Source organism: Bemisia tabaci, chromosome 4, assembly GCF_918797505.1.
Source record: "Bemisia tabaci chromosome 4, PGI_BMITA_v3".
Taxonomy (NCBI): Eukaryota; Metazoa; Arthropoda; class Insecta; order Hemiptera; family Aleyrodidae; genus Bemisia; species Bemisia tabaci.
This window is the reverse complement of record NC_092796.1, coordinates 3,198,051-3,220,295: the sequence shown is the minus strand read 5'-3', so window position 1 is coordinate 3,220,295 and position 22,245 is coordinate 3,198,051. Positions and strand designations below refer to the sequence as shown.

General features: G+C 35.4%; 2 protein-coding genes across 3 annotated transcripts; one reads left to right on the top strand and one right to left on the bottom strand.

The window, feature by feature from the left end:
- The first annotated feature begins 12 nt into the window (after window positions 1-12).
- Window positions 13-9,359, top strand: Nubpl (NUBP iron-sulfur cluster assembly factor, mitochondrial). Of its 2 annotated transcripts, none has more exons than XM_019042595.2 (8): window positions 13-504; window positions 1,021-1,180; window positions 2,421-2,549; window positions 3,736-3,775; window positions 4,986-5,170; window positions 6,436-6,624; window positions 7,040-7,137; window positions 8,222-9,359. In XM_019042595.2, the coding sequence occupies exons 1-8, from the start codon at window positions 448-450 to the stop codon at window positions 8,222-8,224; spliced, it is 861 nt and encodes a 286-aa protein (XP_018898140.2). In that variant the 5' UTR covers window positions 13-447; the 3' UTR covers window positions 8,225-9,359. The 2 variants fall into 2 exon arrangements, with proteins under 2 accessions (XP_018898140.2, XP_018898138.2); XM_019042593.2 differs by having other exon boundaries at window positions 16-504; window positions 8,013-9,359.
- Window positions 9,360-10,347: 988 nt separating this feature from the next.
- On the bottom strand, window positions 10,348-22,235 carry Rab10 (RAS oncogene family member Rab10). The gene is made up of 6 exons (XM_019042596.2): window positions 22,019-22,235; window positions 20,636-20,696; window positions 19,711-19,849; window positions 18,933-19,022; window positions 16,585-16,785; window positions 10,348-15,724 (listed from the first exon to the last, which is right to left on the bottom strand). Exons 1-5 carry the CDS (start codon window positions 22,143-22,145, stop codon window positions 16,600-16,602), a joined length of 603 nt encoding a protein of 200 aa, XP_018898141.1. The 5' UTR covers window positions 22,146-22,235; the 3' UTR covers window positions 10,348-15,724; window positions 16,585-16,599.
- Window positions 22,236-22,245: the final 10 nt, after the last annotated feature.

The following is a 22,245-nucleotide window of genomic DNA, read 5'->3' as shown; positions in this document are numbered from 1 at the left end:
TTGAAAACAAATAAATCGTCGGTGCTCATTGTACTCATTATGTGCTCATCTGCAGCAGATTACTTTTTACTTTGTCCTAACATTGTATTTTATATTCTATGTCGATAGCGTCAATCAACCATTTTATTTCCGTCCATTCAGCAATTATTCATCTTTAGTGTGACTTTGAATTCGGTCTTCATCGTTCACTTTGTATGTATCCAGTGTCGAGATCCGCATCCTACCTTTTTGCGTACCTCTCATGACACACTCATAGTGATGCAATAGTTTTTCAAAAAGTTTCCTGTTCAATGATTTTTTTCATCGACTTCATCCAAGTTTCAACAGATTGATAGTATTGTACTTATCCAAATCCGCCAAAAATTCCTGACTCGCTGCCTCTACTTTTTAAAAGTTCAAAAACACACAAGGTGATACTAGCTCTCCTCAACTTCTGCCGGTGAAATCATGATTTTTGAATCCATCCGGGCATCCATGCTGTCAAGGCTCCGATTGCAGAATATGGTATGTTACTCAAGTAATGGTGTGTTACTCAAGTAAAACTTGCGGGTCATTCCGTTCTTCCTGTAGCCACATTGAGGATTTGGCCCCTTAGAATTCGAAGGCCTTCTGTGCTTTTATTTGACACTGAAAGTTTGCCAAAGCAGGGTGCAAACAGTTCCTAGCCTTCCCATTTCTATAATTTTCCCTCCTCAAAATTTAATGTTTTGTTTAAATTTTGCCTTTAATGGTAATGGTGTCTGATTGGGTCAGAAAAAATATCAGCAGCCTTCCGCCTTCTCTCTTTCTAGTAAAAGGGACTCAATGAAATTTTCCATAGGTAGGTAAATACTTTGCCAATATCTTGTATTATCCTCAATGGAAATCTTCTAGCATTTTTTTTTATGTATTCGGGACCCATTTGCAAGGTCTGAAAAGAAGCTGCAATTGAATGATATTTTGCTGCTAATGGCAGCATTAAAATAATGTGATCTCTTCTAACATTTCTCTTCTTACCCAAATGTTTGGTCAATTTTACAGGCGAAACAAGTTCGCTCAGAGTCTACAGCACAAGACCCTGCTGGACGACAAAGAGAACTGATGGCAAAAGGACTTCCCAAAAAGAAACCTATTTTAGGTGTCAAGCAAATACTACTAGTCGCATCCGGCAAAGGAGGTGTTGGGAAAACAACAACATCAGGTTATATCATTGAAATTATTTCGGTTTGTGTATTCTGAGGCAACAATATCGAAGGTATAAGTCGGGAATCACATAACTCGGTTGGCGACGTCGCACATTTCCTGTCATACTTATTTTATTTTTTAAACGGAAAACTACTCAACAGCAATTCTTTAATTGCGGACTTACGCCGTCAATATTATTTTTTTAGCCTGCATTCCAAGGTCAGTTGTTTGCAAAATTGCTAATTTTAATCAAGAGGTTTGTTAAAGATTTAAAACGTTCATCATGCTGAATTTTCAAAAGCAGCAAATGGTGATTCAAGAAGGCCAATGGAAAAAATAAAAGTTAAGTTAACATAAAGCCATTGGTAACCATCAAAAAATAAATAGGAATCCAAACCAGTATTGAAATCATTAAACTTCACCAATACAAAAGCAATTTGCATAAAGTTAAGCACTTGAAGCTTATATCATCACCATCTGGCCAAAGTATCTTAATAAGTGCCATTTCGCTCTGAGTTATGTATATGTTGCTGTTCATCTCAATATTGTTTTAATTTTTTCTTCAAAACTTTAGCACACACTTTCATTAAATTTCAGTGTTTAATATGGTTGAATCCTAATGTCAAATGAAATATTAGGAAAATTTTGAATTTTCAAGTGATACTGTTCATCAGTTCTTCTGTTAAAAATTTGACAGACAGTATAGTGCTGAAGCACAGATCGTCACCTTCCAGGCAAAGTATCACAAGCGCCATGCGACGTTTAAAAATTTCCGCCGCCGTTTTATTTTTTTTACAGAGAAATTGTTCAACGAAGCTGTCCGAAAATTTCACTGAATTTTCTTTGTGCTGCCGATAAAATTCAGTGAAATTTTCAAACAGATTCAACCAACAATTTCTCAGTAAAGAAATAAAATGGCGGCGGAAATTTTTAAACGTCGCATGGTGCTTGTGATACTTTGCCTGGAAGGTGACGAGATGACGTTTGTGATACTTCGGCTGGAAGGTGATGACGTGCTCTTATTACCACCTCATAGGTAAAGGGAATTAATTGATGATAAGCCTCCCAATAACATTAAACAAAATGCTTCCTCATTTAAAGACTTTTGTTTCATCAACATTTTACACTCAGTTTTAATGTGGCTCTAATACTTGCAAATCATATTTTAAGCTAAACATATTTTGGCAATTTTATCTGATTTTTATTGGCTTTGACTACCCATGGCTAATTTTACGTTTTCATTATGCCTCGTTCAGTGAATCTCGCTGTTGCCTTGAAAACCTTGAGCCCGCATAGAGAAATAGGACTATTGGATGCCGATGTGTTTGGTCCATCGGTTCCATTGATGATGAATCTCCAATCTGAATCTCCACTCCTTACAGAAGGTTTGTATGGAAGCAATAAAAAAATGAATTGATCGACAAAGTTATGTCTGGAAAAATCTAATAATTCGTCACAGGGGCAAGCTTGAAAAGAAAAATCATTTATTATAGCGAACACCATGATCTGGAAGCTCTTGTCAACTTATATTTAATGTTGGAGGGTACATTCAGATGTGCTCCATATTGTAGAACATTTCTGGAAAAAGATTCTAAGCAAATGCTATCAAAATTTACGAAAGTTAGAAGAGTGTACATTTTTGCGATGGTCAATAGATACAAGTCAGTCTGACAAGGGTCTATTCTTGTATTATGTAAGCTACTTAAGAGAGGGAAAGATTTGAGCTTGCCCTACTCGTCTGTGAAAGGGAGTAGGGGGCTCAAGTTCAGTCTGATGTAAGCCTGCCACTGTAAAAAATAAATAAGTACCAGTGGCGTGGCGTGAATTGCGATGTATCGATTGTTTTGCAATTTAAACCTATGGTAAAGAATCGATTATTAAGGTGTTCGCTGCGAACACCCTATTTATCGATCCTTTTCCATAGGTTTAAATGGCATAACAATCAATATATCGCAATTCACGCCACGCCACTGATAAGTACATACATAAATAAAGAAGTAAATTCCATCTAAAATAATTTTTTTAATTTTCTGGTCGTCCTGGTTATTCTCTGAAAAATTAAGGAGTCATATGTAATTTAGAAAGAGAATGAAAAGTTGTCTTACGATGTACCTCAGAAGGTTCCAAGATACCTCATAAGGCAAGGATAGTGTAAAAAAATAAGCCAATAAGCCTTACATAATACTTGACCTGAGCCCAACATAGTTGAAGGCAATTAGCAAAATGGGAATGAGGATGTGCCGGGCCTGTGCTGCCAGTTCCCCCAACCCTTTACCAGTTCCCCAAAATACTTACATTGATCTCGAGAAGCTGTGAATTCTGTGGAAATGCTCTGCAAGTCTGGAAAATTCAGTTCCAGATCTGGAATTTCAAATTATTTCTCAAAATTCGACTGTCCAAATCTATTGAACTTAAATTCATGCTACTATTGACCATTTTGGTGTCGGCAAATAAAGGCGTACCAGATATTTTGGAGGAAAATCAGAAGCTGTATTGCTGTAGTCAAGTAAAAGCAGTCGCTTATCATAGACATTTAAGTATGACTCTTTTTTTCTTTTCTACCTGTTGCAGATAATTTAATGAAACCACTTATCAATTATGGTGTAAAATGGTGAGTGACACCCACTCAACTTGATTTCAAACGTAACATCTTAGGTGTGATGAAATGGCTTTTTTCAACTGATCACTGAGAATCATTAAAAGTTCATGCTTTGATTTTGTTGATCAGGACCTGGTTGGTATTTTAGTGGGAGGTGTATAGTTATTGTGGTGTTTCAGAATTTCCATGCCTACCTTTCTTTTAAGATAATATTAATGGACATTCTTGTATAATAGTGTCAGATATTATTTTTCAGTAGAAAAAGGAAAATAATGTGAAATAATAGACCTGAAAATTTTAGTTTTTCTTAATTAAAATGGCAGTAGTAGAAATTTTGCCATTTGTGAGCAGGTGAGACATCGTAGGTAAAACTGTGAATCTCAAAGACGTATCTTGGTTGCAGTGTATCAAAATCTCTGTTCATATTTTATATTTTATAAAAGGACATCTAACCAAGATCATAGCTTGAAATTTTCATCGAATTTTGTTCATATAGAGAAGAAAAGCAAATTTAGTTCTCAAGAAACAATGTTTACTAGCTTCCACATAGAGTGTTAAGTATGACAGGAAGTTTGCAATGCTGCAAACTGACATACACATTTCTGCAGTTTTACCACCGATCTACAATTTTCTGGTTTTATCATCGATATAGAATGTTCGCCTTTTTACTCAATCTTTGCCAGTTTTCTGTGAAGACTAAGTTTTTTTTTGCAGTGAAAGGCAGGCTCATTTGGCGGCGCTTTAAGTGGAAAGCTTCCTCTCAAACTTCTGTTCATGCAATGCCACGGGAGAGAAAATGCTGGTTTAGGGTCGCATCCACCACCTTTGGACAAAAACTTCTCGTCAAAGCAAAACTGTCAACCCTTCTTTTGGGGGTTCTGGGGCTTTTATGATACATTTAATGATCTGGATGACATTTTCGGTCATAGTAAGACATTTTGGAACTAAAAGTTGTAACCTCTGGTTAAAACTTAAGCGGCACCCACAGTGCTTACTTTTTAATCAGAGAATATGTCACTAACAAGAGGTGAGAGAACTGGGCCTTGATCAGAATAGATGAAATACAAGTTACAATAAGTGATATGCATGACTTTTTCCACAGATACTGTAAACCTCTCCCTGTTATAAAGTCTAAGGGTTGAAGTTTGTTTTCTGAAGTGAGAAAGGCATTCTTCTTTCAAACATGGTTTTCTCTCGATTAACTATTGAATCCTATTTTCAGCATTTCAATGGGCAACCTTATAACAGAAAAATCAGCCGCAATTTGGAGAGGTCTGATGGTAATGCAAGCACTGAATAAACTGACACGAGAAGTTGCATGGGGACCAGTTGATTATCTGATTGTTGATACTCCACCAGGAACAGGCGATACTCATTTATCTTTGGTTCAGAATTTTCCCATAGCAGGTGTTTAGTACTCCCACGATTCTTCTTACCTCAGTGTCACTTGAAGAAACATAATTTTTAGCAGGCAGCTGCATATAAATATCATTTTGAGTGTCTCTGCTGAAAGAAAATACAATATTGCGCTCTCTACTGATGTCAGGCTTGGACTAAGAACCATGCAATGAGCCTTAGTCATTGGTCATAGATCACAAATATGCATGTTATTTGGAATTATGTACACATAAAGAAGGAAAAAACACTTAACATGTGGCCTGAATACTATAAGCATTAGGATGGTAGAGGAGTATTAGGTTCGCACCATTCTGAGGGGAAATAAAAGCCAGAAAAAAACTAAAATTTAGAATCAGAGACACAAAATGAACTCTGATGAGTTTTAGTGCAAGACTGAGGGGAGAGCAATGACATCAGGTAGGTGGATTGGAATACTTAGCTAGGGTTCTGCTGAGAGATCTTCACCAGTTTAGCTCTTTTTGAGCTCATCAGCTGATCGCATTCAGTCAGTGAGCCCAGCCAAGAGAGTGATTTTCTGATGAGCTTAAAAAGAGCAAATCCAGTGCATGTCTCTCAACAGGACCTCAGTTGAATATTCTGATGCGCCTGCTGGAGCAGACTATTATCCTTCCTCAATCTTGCACTAAAACTCATAAGACTTCATTTTGTAACTGTGATTTTAATTTTTGGTTTTTTCTTGCTTTAATTTCCCTTCAGAAGAGTGTATAAATAATATGTTCAAAAACCATTCACATAAAATTAGAATACACAAATTGAGATAAGTTAGTTAGTCGTCCCTCAGCATGCAATGAAAGGTCTCAAGCGGAATTTCCTTAGGTAAAACAGGCCTTCCTAATTATGTTTGCGATGAGTCACAACTGCAGTTGAGTTTGTTCCAGCTCTTCGGATTGGCCAGTCATGCAGTCTGAATAGACCGACTGATTTTAAAAGTTGTGCATAAGCACAAATGAATCTCTGACCCTCGGATCATTTTTTTTAAAAAGAATAAAATGCAAAATTATAAATGATTGATTTTTCATTCTGCGCAAAAATCGACCAACTAATTTGGCTAAAACTCACGAAGATAAAAAACAAAAACAAAACTGTAACCGTAAAAAAGTTGAAGCAGTATGTGAATGCTAGTATAAAAAAAGGAAAGAAACAAAAACTAAAATAATGTAAAATGTTTTCATATAAATCCTTCCCAGTTGTCTCTCGACTGGTCCCACCCATGGCTAAAGGAAATCACTTGTTTACCATTTAAATTGTTTCAGGAGCCCTCCTAGTCACCACTCCTCAATCAGCTGCGCTTCAAGTTACAAGACGAGGACTTACCATGTTTGAAAAACTGAAAATTCCAGTCGCTGGCTTGGTAGAAAACATGAGTTGTGTCGTATGTCCAAACTGCCATCACACCACTCAGTTGTTTGGTGACAAAGTGAAAGCTTTTGCAAAAACGCATAGTAAGTTGTTCTGCTTTTTTTCTTCGCTTTACGGTAAGTTATGGCTCAGAAAACCTGGTTTCTTTGGAATCAAATTATTGAGAAAAGTGTAGAATAAATTCATCATTTGCGAAGAGATCTAGAAAGATTTGTCATTAAATCTAAGATTTAAATTTTGTAAAAGTCTACATCAGTCTGTACAGAGGAGCAAATTTTGTTGAGTTGGGTTGACAAATCTGATTCTTGATTGGTTTGAAGTTTAAACACACCTGACAATGAGCCCTAATCTGCTTGAAATGGCTTTGTTTAAAGCTTTTTGAAGAAAACATAGTTCAAGAACACAAAAAAGTGAGCATCAGCTGTTATAAAGATGCCTGACAAAGAACACTAAAACCTTAATCTGAGATGATTATCTACTTTACAATTTTGATTATAGGTTTGAACATTCTAGCAAAAATTCCCCTGGACCCGTCAGTCACTAACTCAAGTGACGAAGGAACACCCATCACTGTTCAGCAACCTGATTCCGAATTAGTAAGTCTTTCACTACATCATTTTTTCATGATATATTTGTATTCGAATGAGGCTGTTGCAAGATCCAGGAATTAAAAATGGTTTGAAAATAGGTGATTCTGCAGTAAATTTTAGGGAGAAACGCATGGCGGAGCCTCTTTAAGCTCAATACTTCTTTCTTGACTGAAGAAAAAATAAGGTCGGTCAAAAGCTAGAAAGACTAAGATTAAGATGAAATCGTAAAAAGAACTTTTCTCATTGGCCAGAAGCTTTTGACGTCATAATCGTAATACGATGAACCTTGGTCTCGACCACCTCGAATCCATAGCCGTCGTACAAGTCAAACAACAAACAAGCAAGTTGAATTAAAGATAAACCAACAAAATTATTCACTTCAAAACAATAATATTTTGAGCACAGTCAATATACCCTATCTCTCAACGTCAATTTCAATTTATGGCTAAAGTTGAAAAATGCGCATCTTTGATTGAGACATGGACATACTCCACTAATGTTTTGTTATCTTTTACAAGAAAACTAACCAATAGTTTTTTTTTTTTTTTAATTTCCTCAAATTTTCTTTACTCATTCAAAAATATCCCTTAGATTTTAAGTATAAGACACATTTTGGTTATTTGAAAAAATATAGCATAATTGGTGATTTTTAAACGTTGCAATTGAGTTAAGAATTTTGTTACCTTAGCAATTGACATAGGGTGATGCATATGGTTAGCTTTTAGGAAGTATCAGATTAAAATTTGACCCTCTTCTATCTCTGCCCTGTTACAAAAAAGAGCATCTCGAAGCTCATCCCATACTGCACTTTCAGCTCTCTTACGTAACGTGGCAGATCTTCAGTCTTCAATTTTGCTGATGAAGTTTGTTTCGGTTTTCAGGCAAAAGCTTACCTCAAATTAGCTGCCCAAGTAGAATCCTTTCTCGCTGACAGGGCCTCAGAAAACCCAACGTGATAAACCATCCTGGAAAGAGATTTGAATTCATCAGTTCCAGAGAATGTTGGTGGTCTCATCATCTGTCAATGGAAAGGGAAAATGTTTTATGTAGGTCTCTGACTCATTCGGTGTGCTTCAATTTCTCTCCTTAGTGATTCGTTGGAGCTTCATGGACAAGTTTCTGATGGGAAAAGAAGGAGAAGAAAAAAAGATGACACTTTTTGAAGCGACTGTTCGAAGACAAGCGACTAACTGGTGGTTTAAGTGATTTTGACAACTGTCCTAAGTTTTCACACAAATAAGGTTTTGGCCTTGAACATTAAAAACAAGTTACAGCAAGACAAGAACTTGGAGAACAAGATTCAGAATTATGAACAATTTTGGCTGAAAAATTTACGTCAATTCTTAATAAAAAGAGAACAAGTATGAACGTATGTAGAACGGACTTACACTGATTGGCTCGTATGCCAGCATAAGACTGCATGGAAAGTTTGTGTCTATGTGCTCTGTCAATGTGTTGGCAATAGACAGTCCACCTCCTAGTTTGGGCAAACAAGCTCTGTCACTGTCTTAGAGAGAGAAGGACCTACTGCTATGTAACAACTCAGGGACTTTTTTCTGTCATAATGCTTTGATGCAGCTGCTCTATGAAATTGACAAAATTGAAAGATTTACCGTTATTAATTCTACTGAGAGAACATCAGAACAAAGTTTATGTCAGAACAAAGGAGCATTGCAATTATGCGGAATTCTCATCTCAAGAAAATACATGTCTCAATCTCTAGGCAAAAACTAAACCCTTACTGTATGAGTCAAGAGTAAATCAAAACCACATCTCCTCTAGCAGAACTTGTTTTTGCAAAAAAGTATAAAATTGTAGAGCAAATATATTTATACATTTGTGAATGTACGCACATTATTAAGACTCAATGTTAAGGATGAAATTTTAACTTAATCTGGAGAAAGACTACTGCAAAATACATGAGATCATACACACAAAAACCAGGATATAACGAGTTAGTTACAACCTCATTTCCAACCAGAAAAAAGAAAGCAAAAATGAATATTAGATATGCTGTTATTGCAAGACTGACTTTCTGACCAAATGTCTTCATCTCACAATTACAGCGAATAGACGACTTGAAAATTTGAGCATCCCAGTTTTTCTGTTTCTGATCTTTGGTATTTTGCAACAGTCGCTCTCCGGACTAAGATGTTATTTTAACGCACTTTTTGGCTGATTAAATTATTCTTCACTTTACATAGTTAAGGATAAAGTTTATCAACGAATTTCATGTCAAAATTATTATTTCTCGACTTTGAATTGTTTGTCAGTGACAAGTCACATTTACTTGAGCTCAAAATACTTCTAACTCATTGTTTTTCCAGAATCCGATTTGTGCGTTCTGTTAAACCTGGTTCAAATAGTACCCTTGCGTTACTCCTCCGTCAGTAAAAGAATCTCACAAATAAATCGTTCGTGATAGTGATTCATGCCTTAGTAGTAATATTCACCCTTATTATGCTTTAATTCTATTTATTCTACCACACCCAGCTCAAAAACAGAATGTATTGAGATTATAATGTGTGCAAAATGAACATATTAAGATGAAAACTCAAGGGTGGACTTCAAAATACCTTCAGTATTCAGGTAGAAGCATCGCATAACACAAAGAATATTGAAAAATATGACTTGTGTCACAACTTTTATTCTTCGTAGTATTGATAGTTACACATCAGAGGTTTCCATTAAACTGCCGGAGTATTAACTCTCACATAACTGTCATAATGACCTTCATCCTTTTAATTCTTATGTTTTTTTTTTTCTTCTTTACGTATAAATCTGATACTTCATATAAGGATTCCCAAATATATTTGACAGGATGCTTTGCTAGGAATGATGGACTGAGAGCTCCTACCAAAAAAGGCCCTGGTTTATTTTGTGTCACTCAAGACTGGCGAGTGGCAAACCTTGTCCTCCATTTCAAGAGAACCGAAGATAACCATCAGGAAATGACCAAGCCGGTTATTGAAGAATTGACTATGATGATTGGCATGATTCATCTTCAGATAATTTTTGGTAGTTGTCAACTACTCTGCCGTTAAAAAAAATTTCTCTTTGAAGTTTCAAAATTGATGAGTTGTTTGAGGTTTTGTTACAAAAAATATATCTCATGCACCAGTGTACACTGATTGAACCAAAACTTTTTAATGCTGTAGTTTCGGCAGGTGCCTTTATGCAGCGCGGAGGGATTCTTTGAAAAAAGAAAAGCAAAGCTTTATCAACATAAAAAGGTAACTCTAACTTTATTTGTAAGCTTAGATAGTCAAAATTTACATTGCTTTTTGATGAAGATAGAAAGTTCCTTCGTAAGAATTGCGGTACATGAAGTATCAAAATGATGGGATAAAACAATTCTGAAAAATAAATATAGACCTAAGAACAAAAGAGCGAGGGGAATAGTAAAAATAAGCGTGTATACACAAGAAAATGAATGAGACGTCTCTCATATAAAGTTCTTTTTGTCACTTAAAATTCATGCAAAAACAAGTGAGAATATAGGGATGTTTCATGTTTCAAGGGCAAAAAGGAAGAGGTCTGCTGAATAAAGCTGTTTCCTGGAAGGAAGCGAGTAATTCTATAAAGTATGTAGATTCTATTTGTCTTGGTAAGAGGGATATGTTTCTAAAAAGTTTTAAAATTTACTAGCATTAGAAAATAGGCATGATCCTTGAATTTAATATCCTAGATTTGCTACTGAAAATAGCAGCTTGTGACTATAAAAAAATATTTCAGGAGGATTCAATACAAACTTGATACAGCAAAGAAACAACCATGCAGTATGGCTCAAATCATAGAATTCTTGTAAACCAACTGTGAGAATTAAAAAAACTTCATCAAATTGTGATTTGTACCTCCATGTTTACAACCATACGTCAGTCTTAGATAGGTTCTTTCATCAAATTAAAAAATTGAAAAAAAATGAAAAAGAGATGAATGTGAAGATAAATTCAGCCAGAAGTTCAAAAATCTTAATACTTTATGGAGAAACAACTTTTTGTGTTCAAAACGGTTTCCAGATCGTCAAAATTTTCAAAGTTAAACGAACATTTTGAGCCAAGGTCCAATTTTGAAAAAAATGACTTGAGCTATTCCAAAACAAGACTAGATTCAATGAAACAGGTTGACAACGGGAATAGGTGGTATGGGATTCTTTGAATTATCGCTCATTAACTGGGACCCGGGAGTAAGGAGGGAAAACTCGCGTTTTAAAGCTAAAAAAAAGGATTTATTGACGTATTAGTCAAATACTACTGTCCACAGCCTCAAATCCATGCAAGATTCAGCAAATGCTGCTTGCAACATGTGTGCGAAGTAAAATTGATTGTAAAATTCTTAATGTTCAGTATTTGAGAGACATTGTCAGGCAGCAGGCCATAAACTGGACAGACTTAGCCATAATCATCGTAACAGAAAGAGACGTTGTCTAATTTTCTCTTAGGTTGTATTTTTTTGACAGAAAACTGCGCAACATTTAAACTTGAAATTTTTTGGATATATTCTTTGTGAGTGAGGGAAGATTCAAGGAAAGTTTCGAGGCAATACTTTAGTTTAGTAATCTCGTGAACGAAATAAAACAGGACATTTCAGAATGGGCAATTTCCAAGTTTTACAAGACCATTTCACTGAACATTCCATCATGCATCATGTTATGTAAGGGAACATACTTGGATCTAGAGTTGGAACTTAAAGTTCTGGTTTTGCTAGTAGTTGCATTTTTTTTAATCATAATGACCGGCTGCCCTTAGTCGCATTAAATATTGCTACCTTGGAGATTTTTCTTTCATGACATAAAAAAGGTGGCTACATTGGAATGTTTTGCAGACTGTAAAGTTACGAGGAGGGTCTGGGTCTCAAAGGCTAGATTACCTAAGTTTTGTTAAATCTGATGTGTGGATAGGGAGCGATTTTGAAGCGCAAACGTAACTTACACATCAACGTTTATGTATTCACAAGTTTCTACTTGCTATTTAATAAGGCATGATTAGACTCCCTGACAAAATGCCATCGTTGTAAAATCTACAGCACCACAAGGAACTGCAAATTTACTTCGAATTGACGAAATTGAGTGTCCTAATAGTTTACTTTTACATTCAAATAGTTTGAAAGACTATGAAGAGAGTCAGAAAAAATACCCTGGAAGAAGTAATTTACAAGGGTCATCAGTGAAGTAAGGTTAACTATTTTTTCATATATTCCAAACGAAAATAGATGCATAAAGCAGTGCTTATCAAGCTTACTCTTAGCTTTAAACAAGCCACAGTTTTTGAAACTCTGTCAAGGAGTTTGCAAAGAAACTCGATTTTATTAGAACAAATCCCATTTCACATGCTCACCTCCTGTTATTTTAGCGAATTTCACTAAAGTTCTCCAATCGTTTTCTTAAAAGTGTGCTTCAGTGCAATTTGTTGGTGTATTAAATACATTTTCTCTCACTGATTTGATTTATCTTCTTCCTATTGGAATATATAAACCAGGGAACCTTAACTTACAAAAATCCCTTGTGCTACAGATGGTTTATGCCTGAGTGTTCCTTAAAAATGAAATCATGAAGGATAATATGTGAAATGAAAAAATTGTAGAGAAATCCTGATCAGAACTTACAAAATTATTAATACCACATTATTAATTATCATGAACGATAAATGTTACTAAAAGTTAAAAATTAGTTAAAACGCCCTCAAAGTTTAAAATTCTGGCCATTCCCTGCTTCCCAATAGAAACTGTCAAGTGTATGAAAATCTTTATGAACAATACAAAGTCCAAATCGTAAAAAAAAATAAATCTAATCATTATATTTTTACAAGTTTTTTATGCAAATTAGTACCAAAGAGAATAGCAGAAAATAATCTTCACCTCTTTAGATCATAGGCGGAGTGGGAAATAAAGAACAGATTAGACTTCAATGTTCAGCTCTTACGGACAGTATAGTTGCTGCGGCTGAGTAGAATCTTAAATTCAGTGAGGTGACTAGTTTGGTTGGGTTTTTTTTTTCTACAGATACGTCTGCTTAGAAATACTGGAGGTGGACCTAGATGATCGAAGCTGAGCTTAACTGGAACTGCTCACAGGAAATATTGTACAACCAAGAGACAGTTTGAATAAACAAGTTAAACTCGTGTACGAATCGAGAAAGGTCCTAAAATATCAAAGGCACAAACAAATAATGAGACTCGCATGGAAAGAACAGGAGGTGTTGGCAGATTGGTTCAAGATTTTTTGCGACTTATAGGTGAACAAACATCACTGGAGACCAGAAAGAAAATTAATAATACTGATGTTCGGATGTTCTTATAAAGTCTGATTCGATTTTCTGGCCTTCAAGATAAAAACTTTGATCTATTTTGTAGTGTTGTGTTCTTATCTTCTTTTCTAAGACTGGAAATTTAATGGTGTAACAAATGACCTTATTAAATAATGGGCAAAATGAATACCACCTCCTATTTTTCAATGCAAGAGAAATTAATCATTCAGCCAGTTCCTACTTTTTTTGGTACCCATTGTCATGGGTGGTACCCGCCTGGCAATGGTTGCCGGAAAAGTTTGTTGAAACATTGCAGCAATGTTACTTGTACCCTAGGCCAAAAATAATGTTAAAGCAGCCATTGCCAGGTAGGTATACAACGGCAAAAGTAAAACAAAAGAGATTTTGGATGGTCTCATCTCATCTATCACAGAGACTACGAGCTTTGCCTGGTGAGATATGCGTACACGAATTTTTACTAGCTTATAATGCAAAAGTTATGTTGATGTACCTAGAATCAAGGACTTCATATTCCAGTTAAAGGCCACCGCAAAGTGCTCTCATATTTAAGGCAGGAAATGTTTCAATCAAGAGCCAGTTCAATCACAGAGGTGGCATGACGGAGGCAAGTTACAAATAATTCGACATTAATTAATACTATTTTTTAATAAAAAGTTAAAATAACAAAATTGAAAATCCTTGCAAAAGAACGGATAGATTTGAATATAATCACAACATAAAATGTTTCTTCCTCGAGAGACAGATGCTCAGGGAGAGAAAAGCAAATCTACAGTAGAATTTCAGTTTACCAAACAAACTCGGAGATTTTTACTTGGTTGTTGTGTTCTGTTTTTGCTCTTGGTTGCAGCTTGATCTCAGTAACCAAGCACAAACACTCTGACAAGAAAACAGTGGTTTTAAGGTTACTGGAATCTTGATTATTGATTCTAGGAGAAACTCTCAAATGAGAAGGGGAGGGAGGGAAGAAACCTCAGGGAGTGAACAATACACCTGTCTGAGAAATTTTACAGAAAGAGAGAAAGAAATAAATAAAAAAAAAGTTTCACAAATTTTCTGGGAGTCTTGATTTATTTTTTTAAGCCCGTATCATACGATCAAAGTAGAGCTCTCAAAATGGCGTCACGTGGGGTCATGTGACCCTCCATTGCCCTCGAATATTCTCGGGCCGGGAGTCTTTGAGGGTCACGTGACCTTACGTAACGCCACTTTGAGAGCTCCACTTTGATCGTCTGATACTAGCTTTACACATTGAGAGCTTAACAGGGATCAAGATAACTTCAGGTGATACAGAATGGAACTATGAAAGCCTTCACATGTCTTCGGAAAATGGAGGAAAAAATTCCCTTTAGAAGGGCCCATGGTTTAATGAACTCAGATTTTTCTTGCATGCTATATTGGGATATCGACAGCCAAGCTTGAAACATACTGACTTCCATGCAGTCCCGTAGGATCCAAAACTGAAGTTCTACTGAAGAATGAGTACACAAAAAAGCAGTCAATTCTTCTGACAGAATAGACATAACAGTTAAAAAGTAAGTAGACAAAAATATTTTCACTACGATTCTTACCATTATTTGCGCTCAACAGAGGTTGAATTCAATCAACTAAGTTCTTATTTATAAAAATAACCACTGAATCCTTCCAAAAAAGAAGTTCAGAGACTAAAATTAACACACTGCACTCTTAGTTAATTTTTAGTGCTTCCTTTCCACTTTTTATTGCTCAATGCTAGTAAGTAAATTTTTGAGTTCATAAAGACATTAACAGATTTATCGTTTGTCCCACCTCTATAATGCAATAATTGAGAGGTTGGTGCTGCTGAACAGGATATAATCCAAATTCTAAGATTTAAATAATGAATGAGGTGGACTTTAATAAGATCTAGCATGGTGAAAACAATACTGCATTTGTTATACATTGAGGATGACTAAACATTTGTATGTAGTTAGCACAGACAGCGTACACATGAACACTTCGCACTTTTTTGCACTAAAACTTCGATGCATGGAGCTGTTTTTATAAACTAATCAAAAAGTTTTCTACTGCTCACTCCAGTCCATAAGTTTTTCGATTTCCGTCCACTATTGTATCAAGCTGTGTTGATTGAAAAATTTACATCAAACTTTGTTGATTGCAAAGCCTCTCGTAATTATATTAGTCTGATTTTCTGTCAAATGATGCAAAACTAGTTCCTTGTCACTTCTCAACATTTAGACTTCACAATAAAATAACGATAAATACAAAATAATATTTACAATGTTGACAAATATCAGTCATGATACATAGTTTTGTCTCTAGTTATCAGTTTGTAAAAAAACGGTTCCATAGCTGTGAACAAAAAGAAACAAAAAACAAAATGAATGAGTCACAGCTAATTTTTCCAATTTGTATTATGGTTAGAGCAAAAACTATTCAAGTTTTGTAAACTAGAGGAAAAGGCATCCTCGCACACTATTATGAATTGCTATGCTATAATTTCATCGCATGTAACCGGATCTCTCGGAGGAAAATTTTCCCAAACTTTAAGCACATATGCACGGGAGAGGAAAATCTGGAAATTTTGATTCAAGTTTGACCCTAAGATATCAAAAACTGAAGGTGAAGGTAGTCCTGAAATTCCAAAATAAAAAAATTTAGTTTGAAGAAAGTGCTTAAAGTGTTTCAAAAGGTTGAGAAAAATGTTCTCCTGGAAAATGAGGGCCTTTTTGACAGATCAGGTCACGTATTTACTCTTAAATTTTAAACATTTTCCGGTGCAGCCATTTTATAATAGAAAATCACCCGTTCAGTGAACAAGACAACCGAAAAAATTGTAGTGAATGAATTCATGAAAGGTGTGAAGGTTTAGAGCAAACAAAGAGACCCTCAATGCACCAGGGGGGAGAGTGATCTTTCATTCTCCAAAATTCTGTTCGCATGTCAAAGAAAAATGTTTTAATTCATTTTTAATACCTTAAAAAAACTTGAGCAGGGGTATAGCAAAGAAAAAGCAAATAGTAGTGACAAGAAAGTCATCTTGAGATTTTTGTTATGGAGACATGCACCCACTATGCTTCACATTTGCTAAGATCTGCAGATCACTAGATCGGTTAATTTTTGCACAATTGAGCTCAATTTGCATGCGCTCATATATTCTGTTCAGCACTTTGGACAGAGAGTGTTATGAATGCACGTTTGTGAGAACTCACCATTGTCAAAAAGTGTTAGCAACAGCGATTTAATCGTTCCTCTGTTTTTCGGTTGATATCAATTCGTGTCGATGTATCCATTGCTTCCCGACCAACTGTCTTGTCAAGGATTGCTGAGGCCAGATCTGTAAAAGCTTTCTCGATATTGATATTCGTTTTCGCTGATGTCTCCATAAATCTGATTCCATGTTCTCGGGCAATCTGTTTCAGGACATCATTAATTTATTTAGTAAGATGTGATGTATCTTAAATATATAAACACTATCCAAAAATAATAACAAAATTGATTTAAGAGAGTATATGGAGGGTAAAGGATATGTACTCAACTTATTATTTCTGATTGTGAGACTAAAAGTAAGAAGTCTTTCACAAACACTTCTGGAAAAATTATTTGATCAAAACTTTGAACATTCCACATTTGAAAACAATACATGTGAGAAGTTGTGCTATTAATTCCAGGTATCGTTAGGTTGAGGATTTTGGATTATTCTAATTGCCAATTTGTCAGAATGTCTAAAACCTCCAGCAATTAATCCAGTCCTAAATTTTTACATGACTGTATGAAAACATTGTACGGATGGAAAAAAGAAGATGTACAAATTAGAAAGTGTAGCCGCAGTACAAGATGCCTGACATGAACATTCTTCCCCTCACACTGATACTCATGGGAGTTCATATTTTTGCATAGAGCAAAAAAAGGAGGTGGTCCCATTTTGGAGATCTTGGATTTTGTCGATGAAGTAGGTTGGTATCAGTGGCGTGGCGTGCTTTGCAATATATCGATATTTCCCCATTTGAAGCGGTGGTAAATAATCAATTTTTAAGGTGTTTGCTGCAAACACCCTGTTTATCGATACTTTTCCATAGGTTTAAATGACAGATCAATCGATATGCAAAGCACGCCACGCCACTGGTTGGTGCGGACAGTTTTTATGATCAATTTTCTTGAAAATGGTGTCATTTACGAGAAAATGTCATTCTACAAAAAGAGTTGCAAATTATACTTTGAGTTGATCTAAGCAAAAAAAGATGGACGTTATGGTCCGCTTTCCAAACTTCGGATTTTGCTGGAATACAGATACCATATTGTACCAACCTATGTCATGGTATAAACAAACCTGACGATGCAAACACCTCCTGTTTTATTCTCTGTGATATTTTTGACTCTGATAAAAATTTTGGCCCTTGATTTTCTTGCAGAATAGTGCAGACCTAGCATTATTCTACCCTTCTATTACTTATAGTTTGGGCCACATTTTTGGTGTTCTTTTCTTTTTTTTAAAAAAAAATAAATAAATACTTAGGTACATATAAAAATATGAAAATAGAAAATTAGAAAAAAATATAAAAATTACGTAATAGCAAAAAATACAAGTAAAAAAATGGGAAAAAATCCAAAAATAGAAAAAATATGAAAAAGGAAAAAAAGGAAAAACAATTTAAATAAAAAATAGTCTTAGCTTTTAGCTTTAGCAACATTGTTGAATTCCAGTAATACTTCATTTTATTCATTAAAGACTTCTCAACATCAAATTTTGAGACTTTTTAGGATATTTTTTCAGCATATGAAGAATATTCCACAAAAAATTCAGTGGACAGTAATGATTTTTTACCGGGGAAAAAAGAAAAATACCAAGAAATGAAAATTTAAACTGCTACCACTGAGATTCTGATGGGCAAGTTTAATGATTCATTTATTTCTGGACAAAATAAAAAAAAGCCCAAAAATTCTGCTATCCAGTTTCCTTGAGAGGAGGGGGGTATAGGACAAACATGAACTTGAGACAATTTTTCTCCTTAAATTCTTATGGAAACATAAAACCAAACACTGATAGGTAGAGGAGAGAAATCACTATAAAAAAAAAAAAAAACCCTCCACTGAAAAATGCAGATAAATACACACAGGAGGCTACCTCGTTCCCAATGCTCCTAGGTCACCTTATTGACTCATCTTGTACGGACAGCTCTTATCACTTGTTGGCAGGAAGTAGATGCGCTACGTAGATAGTAGTCTTCAACTTCCATCCCACTATTTTGCTACAAATGAGTGAGTAAGAGGGATCATTGACTCTTTACTCAAAAATCAGGAAGAGCAGGACGAAGCCTTTACATATCTCTCAAAAGAATTCAAAGCCCATTTTTGTATTTGTTCGGTTGCCAAATTTCGGGTGCATTTCTTAATTATTGAGGAGGAGATGATTGAGGAGGTAGGCGTGGGGAAACTCTATGAACTCTGGGAGCCTATATGCTGACAGCAACTTTTGCACTTATCATATACTGAGCAATACTTGGTTTTTTAATATTTTTTTCCACTCTATTGGAAGGGATACTTCTTTAATAGTGCTTACCTGTTCACCCATTTCTTTCGTGACCATTCTTTCACTTTCTTTGTCACACTTGTTGCCTAAAATCATTCTTTCTACATCTTCATTGGCATGCTGAAAAAATCAAAATAGAAGTCAATATTGTAGTGGTGGTAATATCAGGCATAAGGTGAGTTATGACATTTTGCACAGGAGAAAACTCAGAGAAACTGAGGAAACACAAAATGTTGCTTTGCCCAGATATTTAGGTACCATCATTTTTCATGTTATGACTTCCCTCCTCACTTTCCAATTATTTATTTTTAAAATGCTAGAGATATTTTCAACCACAAAGATATAGATTTGATGGTTCCTAGACTGCCTTCCAGCAGTTGTTCTAGTTTACACGATTAAATCGCAAATTGAACATTTTCAAGGTGTATGAGAGAGAGGAGAATGTAACATGAGTGGGTATCTTTCCGGATAATGCAGAGGTTCAAAAGAGGTGATGTAAAAGTTTATTAAAAGTTTCAAAAGAAGAGATTGTTCAGCGGTAACTTCAAAGAAGAAATTTTTTTCTGCAGCGAAATTAAAATAAATTTTTAAGAAAAATTAAAATTGATTTTGTAAAAGAAAGGGAAAAAAATAGGTAGCATGATTTCACCGATAATCTAAAATGATGGATTTAGGGCGTAGTTGGTTTTTTATCCCTTACTGATTGAAGACAGAAACCGTTAGAGCTTTACAGTTTAAGGAATATTGTTTGTCTGAGAGGAATCCAAAATCTAGATACAGAAAGTTAAAAAAATATATGAATGCATACCTCATTAATATTTCGAGTCCATTTCATTACGTTTTCAAAACTCTTCATATCTGATATATCGTACACAAGTAATATACCCATTGCCCCTCTGTAGTATGACGTAGTGATGGTGTGGAATCTTTCCTGACCTGCTGTGTCCCTGCCAGAGAAAAAGAGGCGTTAAAAACATGTTGTACAAATTTTTTTATTCCTCAGATGCCATTCCAGTGAGAGAAGTTCCTGTTTTTCAACTTTAAAGTATACCATACAATCAAAAAACATGGGAGGAACTCCTAAACCTCACTACTATTATGACACTTCCATGGTGCCCAAAGTAAGTTGGAACATTCAACAAAAGAGAAGACACATTTCTGCTGTTGTAGCATTAGAGTCAAATGAGTTGGGTGGAGGTTGTTTATTTTTATTTGCGCATAATTGTGCTATTATTCACAGCAAAACTGTAAAATATGCAATGTACTTCATGATAGTGACCCTCACTGCACAAGCGGTAGGTTGCCATAGTAAATAAGCAAAAACGGGAAGGCCAGCATGCTCCAGCTTAAAAATCATGTATTTCCCATTAAATTGTCATGAAAATCAGGACTTTCTTGCAACTCTCAATTGTAAAGTGCATATTTTTTTGGTTGTAAAATCACGACGATTTGTGTGCAAAGAGCAGGAAAAAAACAAAACATGGAAAGTTTCAAGGAAAAAGAGGATTCCAAAATGGGAAGGCTAGGAACTTGATGCATCCCTGCGACTGTCAACTTGCCTAATATTTTGAAAGTGATTTTTTCTTTTGAATGGGATTGTCCTCTTTTGCATTTGATTCCAACAGTAGTTTTTAGCAAGAATGCAAGAAACAGAAAAAAATACGGAAAATTATCTGCCTCCTTGCAGATGAGTGCTAGATCAGATCAAAAAAAGGCAAAGACCCAGTGCTCACCATATTTGAAGTTTGATTTTCTTTCCCCGCAATTCAATGGTTTTGATTTTGAAATCAATCCCTGTAAAAGAGAGACAAAAGAAAGAGATGTCAAATAAGAAGTCGATATACGCATTCCTAACAAGGTGGGAAAAAAAAGGTGTGTGAAGACAATGGTGATTTTATGGGAATAGTCCTTCACATTTTATGATGACTCATTCACAGTATTGTAGCTGCACTAAATATAGATTAGATACCCATCAGAAACAAATAGAGAGGATTGATTACACTTAGTTCAATGAAGGAAATTAATCTGATGGCGATTAGGGAATTCGAACTCTGTTTCATTAGTATGCAAATTCTTACTGCCTATGCCATGGAGCAAAGGTAGCAGAGCTGTAAAATTGAAAGATTACTTTGCTTCTTGAATTAACTGACATTTTTAAATGATGAATTTTGCCGTCTTTCGATAGCCATGAGTGAGTATAGCTTTCATTAATGTGATTGAGCCTTAGAAACCTATCTTTGACTGGTTGAAGGAAATTGAAAGAATTCTATCCCACTTATGATGAGGTTAAGCGCCCTCACCATTGCTTAAATGGTTTAGGACATCGCATTCAGATCTACTGAAGTGCACGTACAGCCTCTGTTTCGGATTGGTCATTCTTTCAATTCCATTCAGAAGGTGATATCCCTAAATTAAGTCCATTCGTCAAATGCAGCAAGGAAATAATGCTAATCTAAGCTTACTGAAAGGGTATTTGAAGCTTAAAATACATTTAAAAAGGTGATAACTTGTTTGCAGTTAACACAGTTCAGATGAGCAGTCAGCATGACCGATAATTTTAGTGCTTAGAGGGATTGGTTCAAAAATGAAAACTGAACACTTGGCAGGAGCAGTAGATCTGATTCCAGTCAGAGAGTTAGCACTGCCATAACTTGTAATTAGTGTAAACTTCAAAAGCACATGATCGGGAGCAAAGGTTCGATATGCAAGGGATAAGAGGAAAACCTTGAATTTTACTGTGGTCCAGGGTAACAAAATAATAAAGCAGACTCTTTAAGAGTTTTCTAGATTACTGAGAGAACACCAAGGCGATTGATTTTTGAGATGAGCTTGATTGGGAACTAACATAAATGATGGATGTGCATTCCGCAGTTTCATTTTCTTAATTGAAGGTGATCTCCCAGAAAACCTAGGGTCTCATTAATTAAAGGGCACATCTCCTTAAATTGTTCGCAAAATAGAAGAAAATTCTTCACACGCAAATGAATGACTTGAAATTACGTCCCTTTGATTTAACAGGTGTGAGAAGGACGGGAAAAATACGATAATGCTGATAAAAGTTGTCAAGAGTTGTTAATTTAAAAGAGAAGAGGGTCAGAAGTGGCAATTATATTTACCGATTGTCGATATAAAGGTGGTGTTAAAAGCATCATCTGAAAACCTAAAAAGTATACTTGTTTTTCCTACTCCCGAGTCACCGATAATAAGCAATTTAAATAAAAAATCGTACGACTTTTTTGCCATTTTCACCAAAAGAAAAAGATATTTACAGTCAAATGGATCGGACGATTTCCGGACTCTGAAAAATCACAGACTATCTTTTATAAGAGAGTGAGTCATCGCC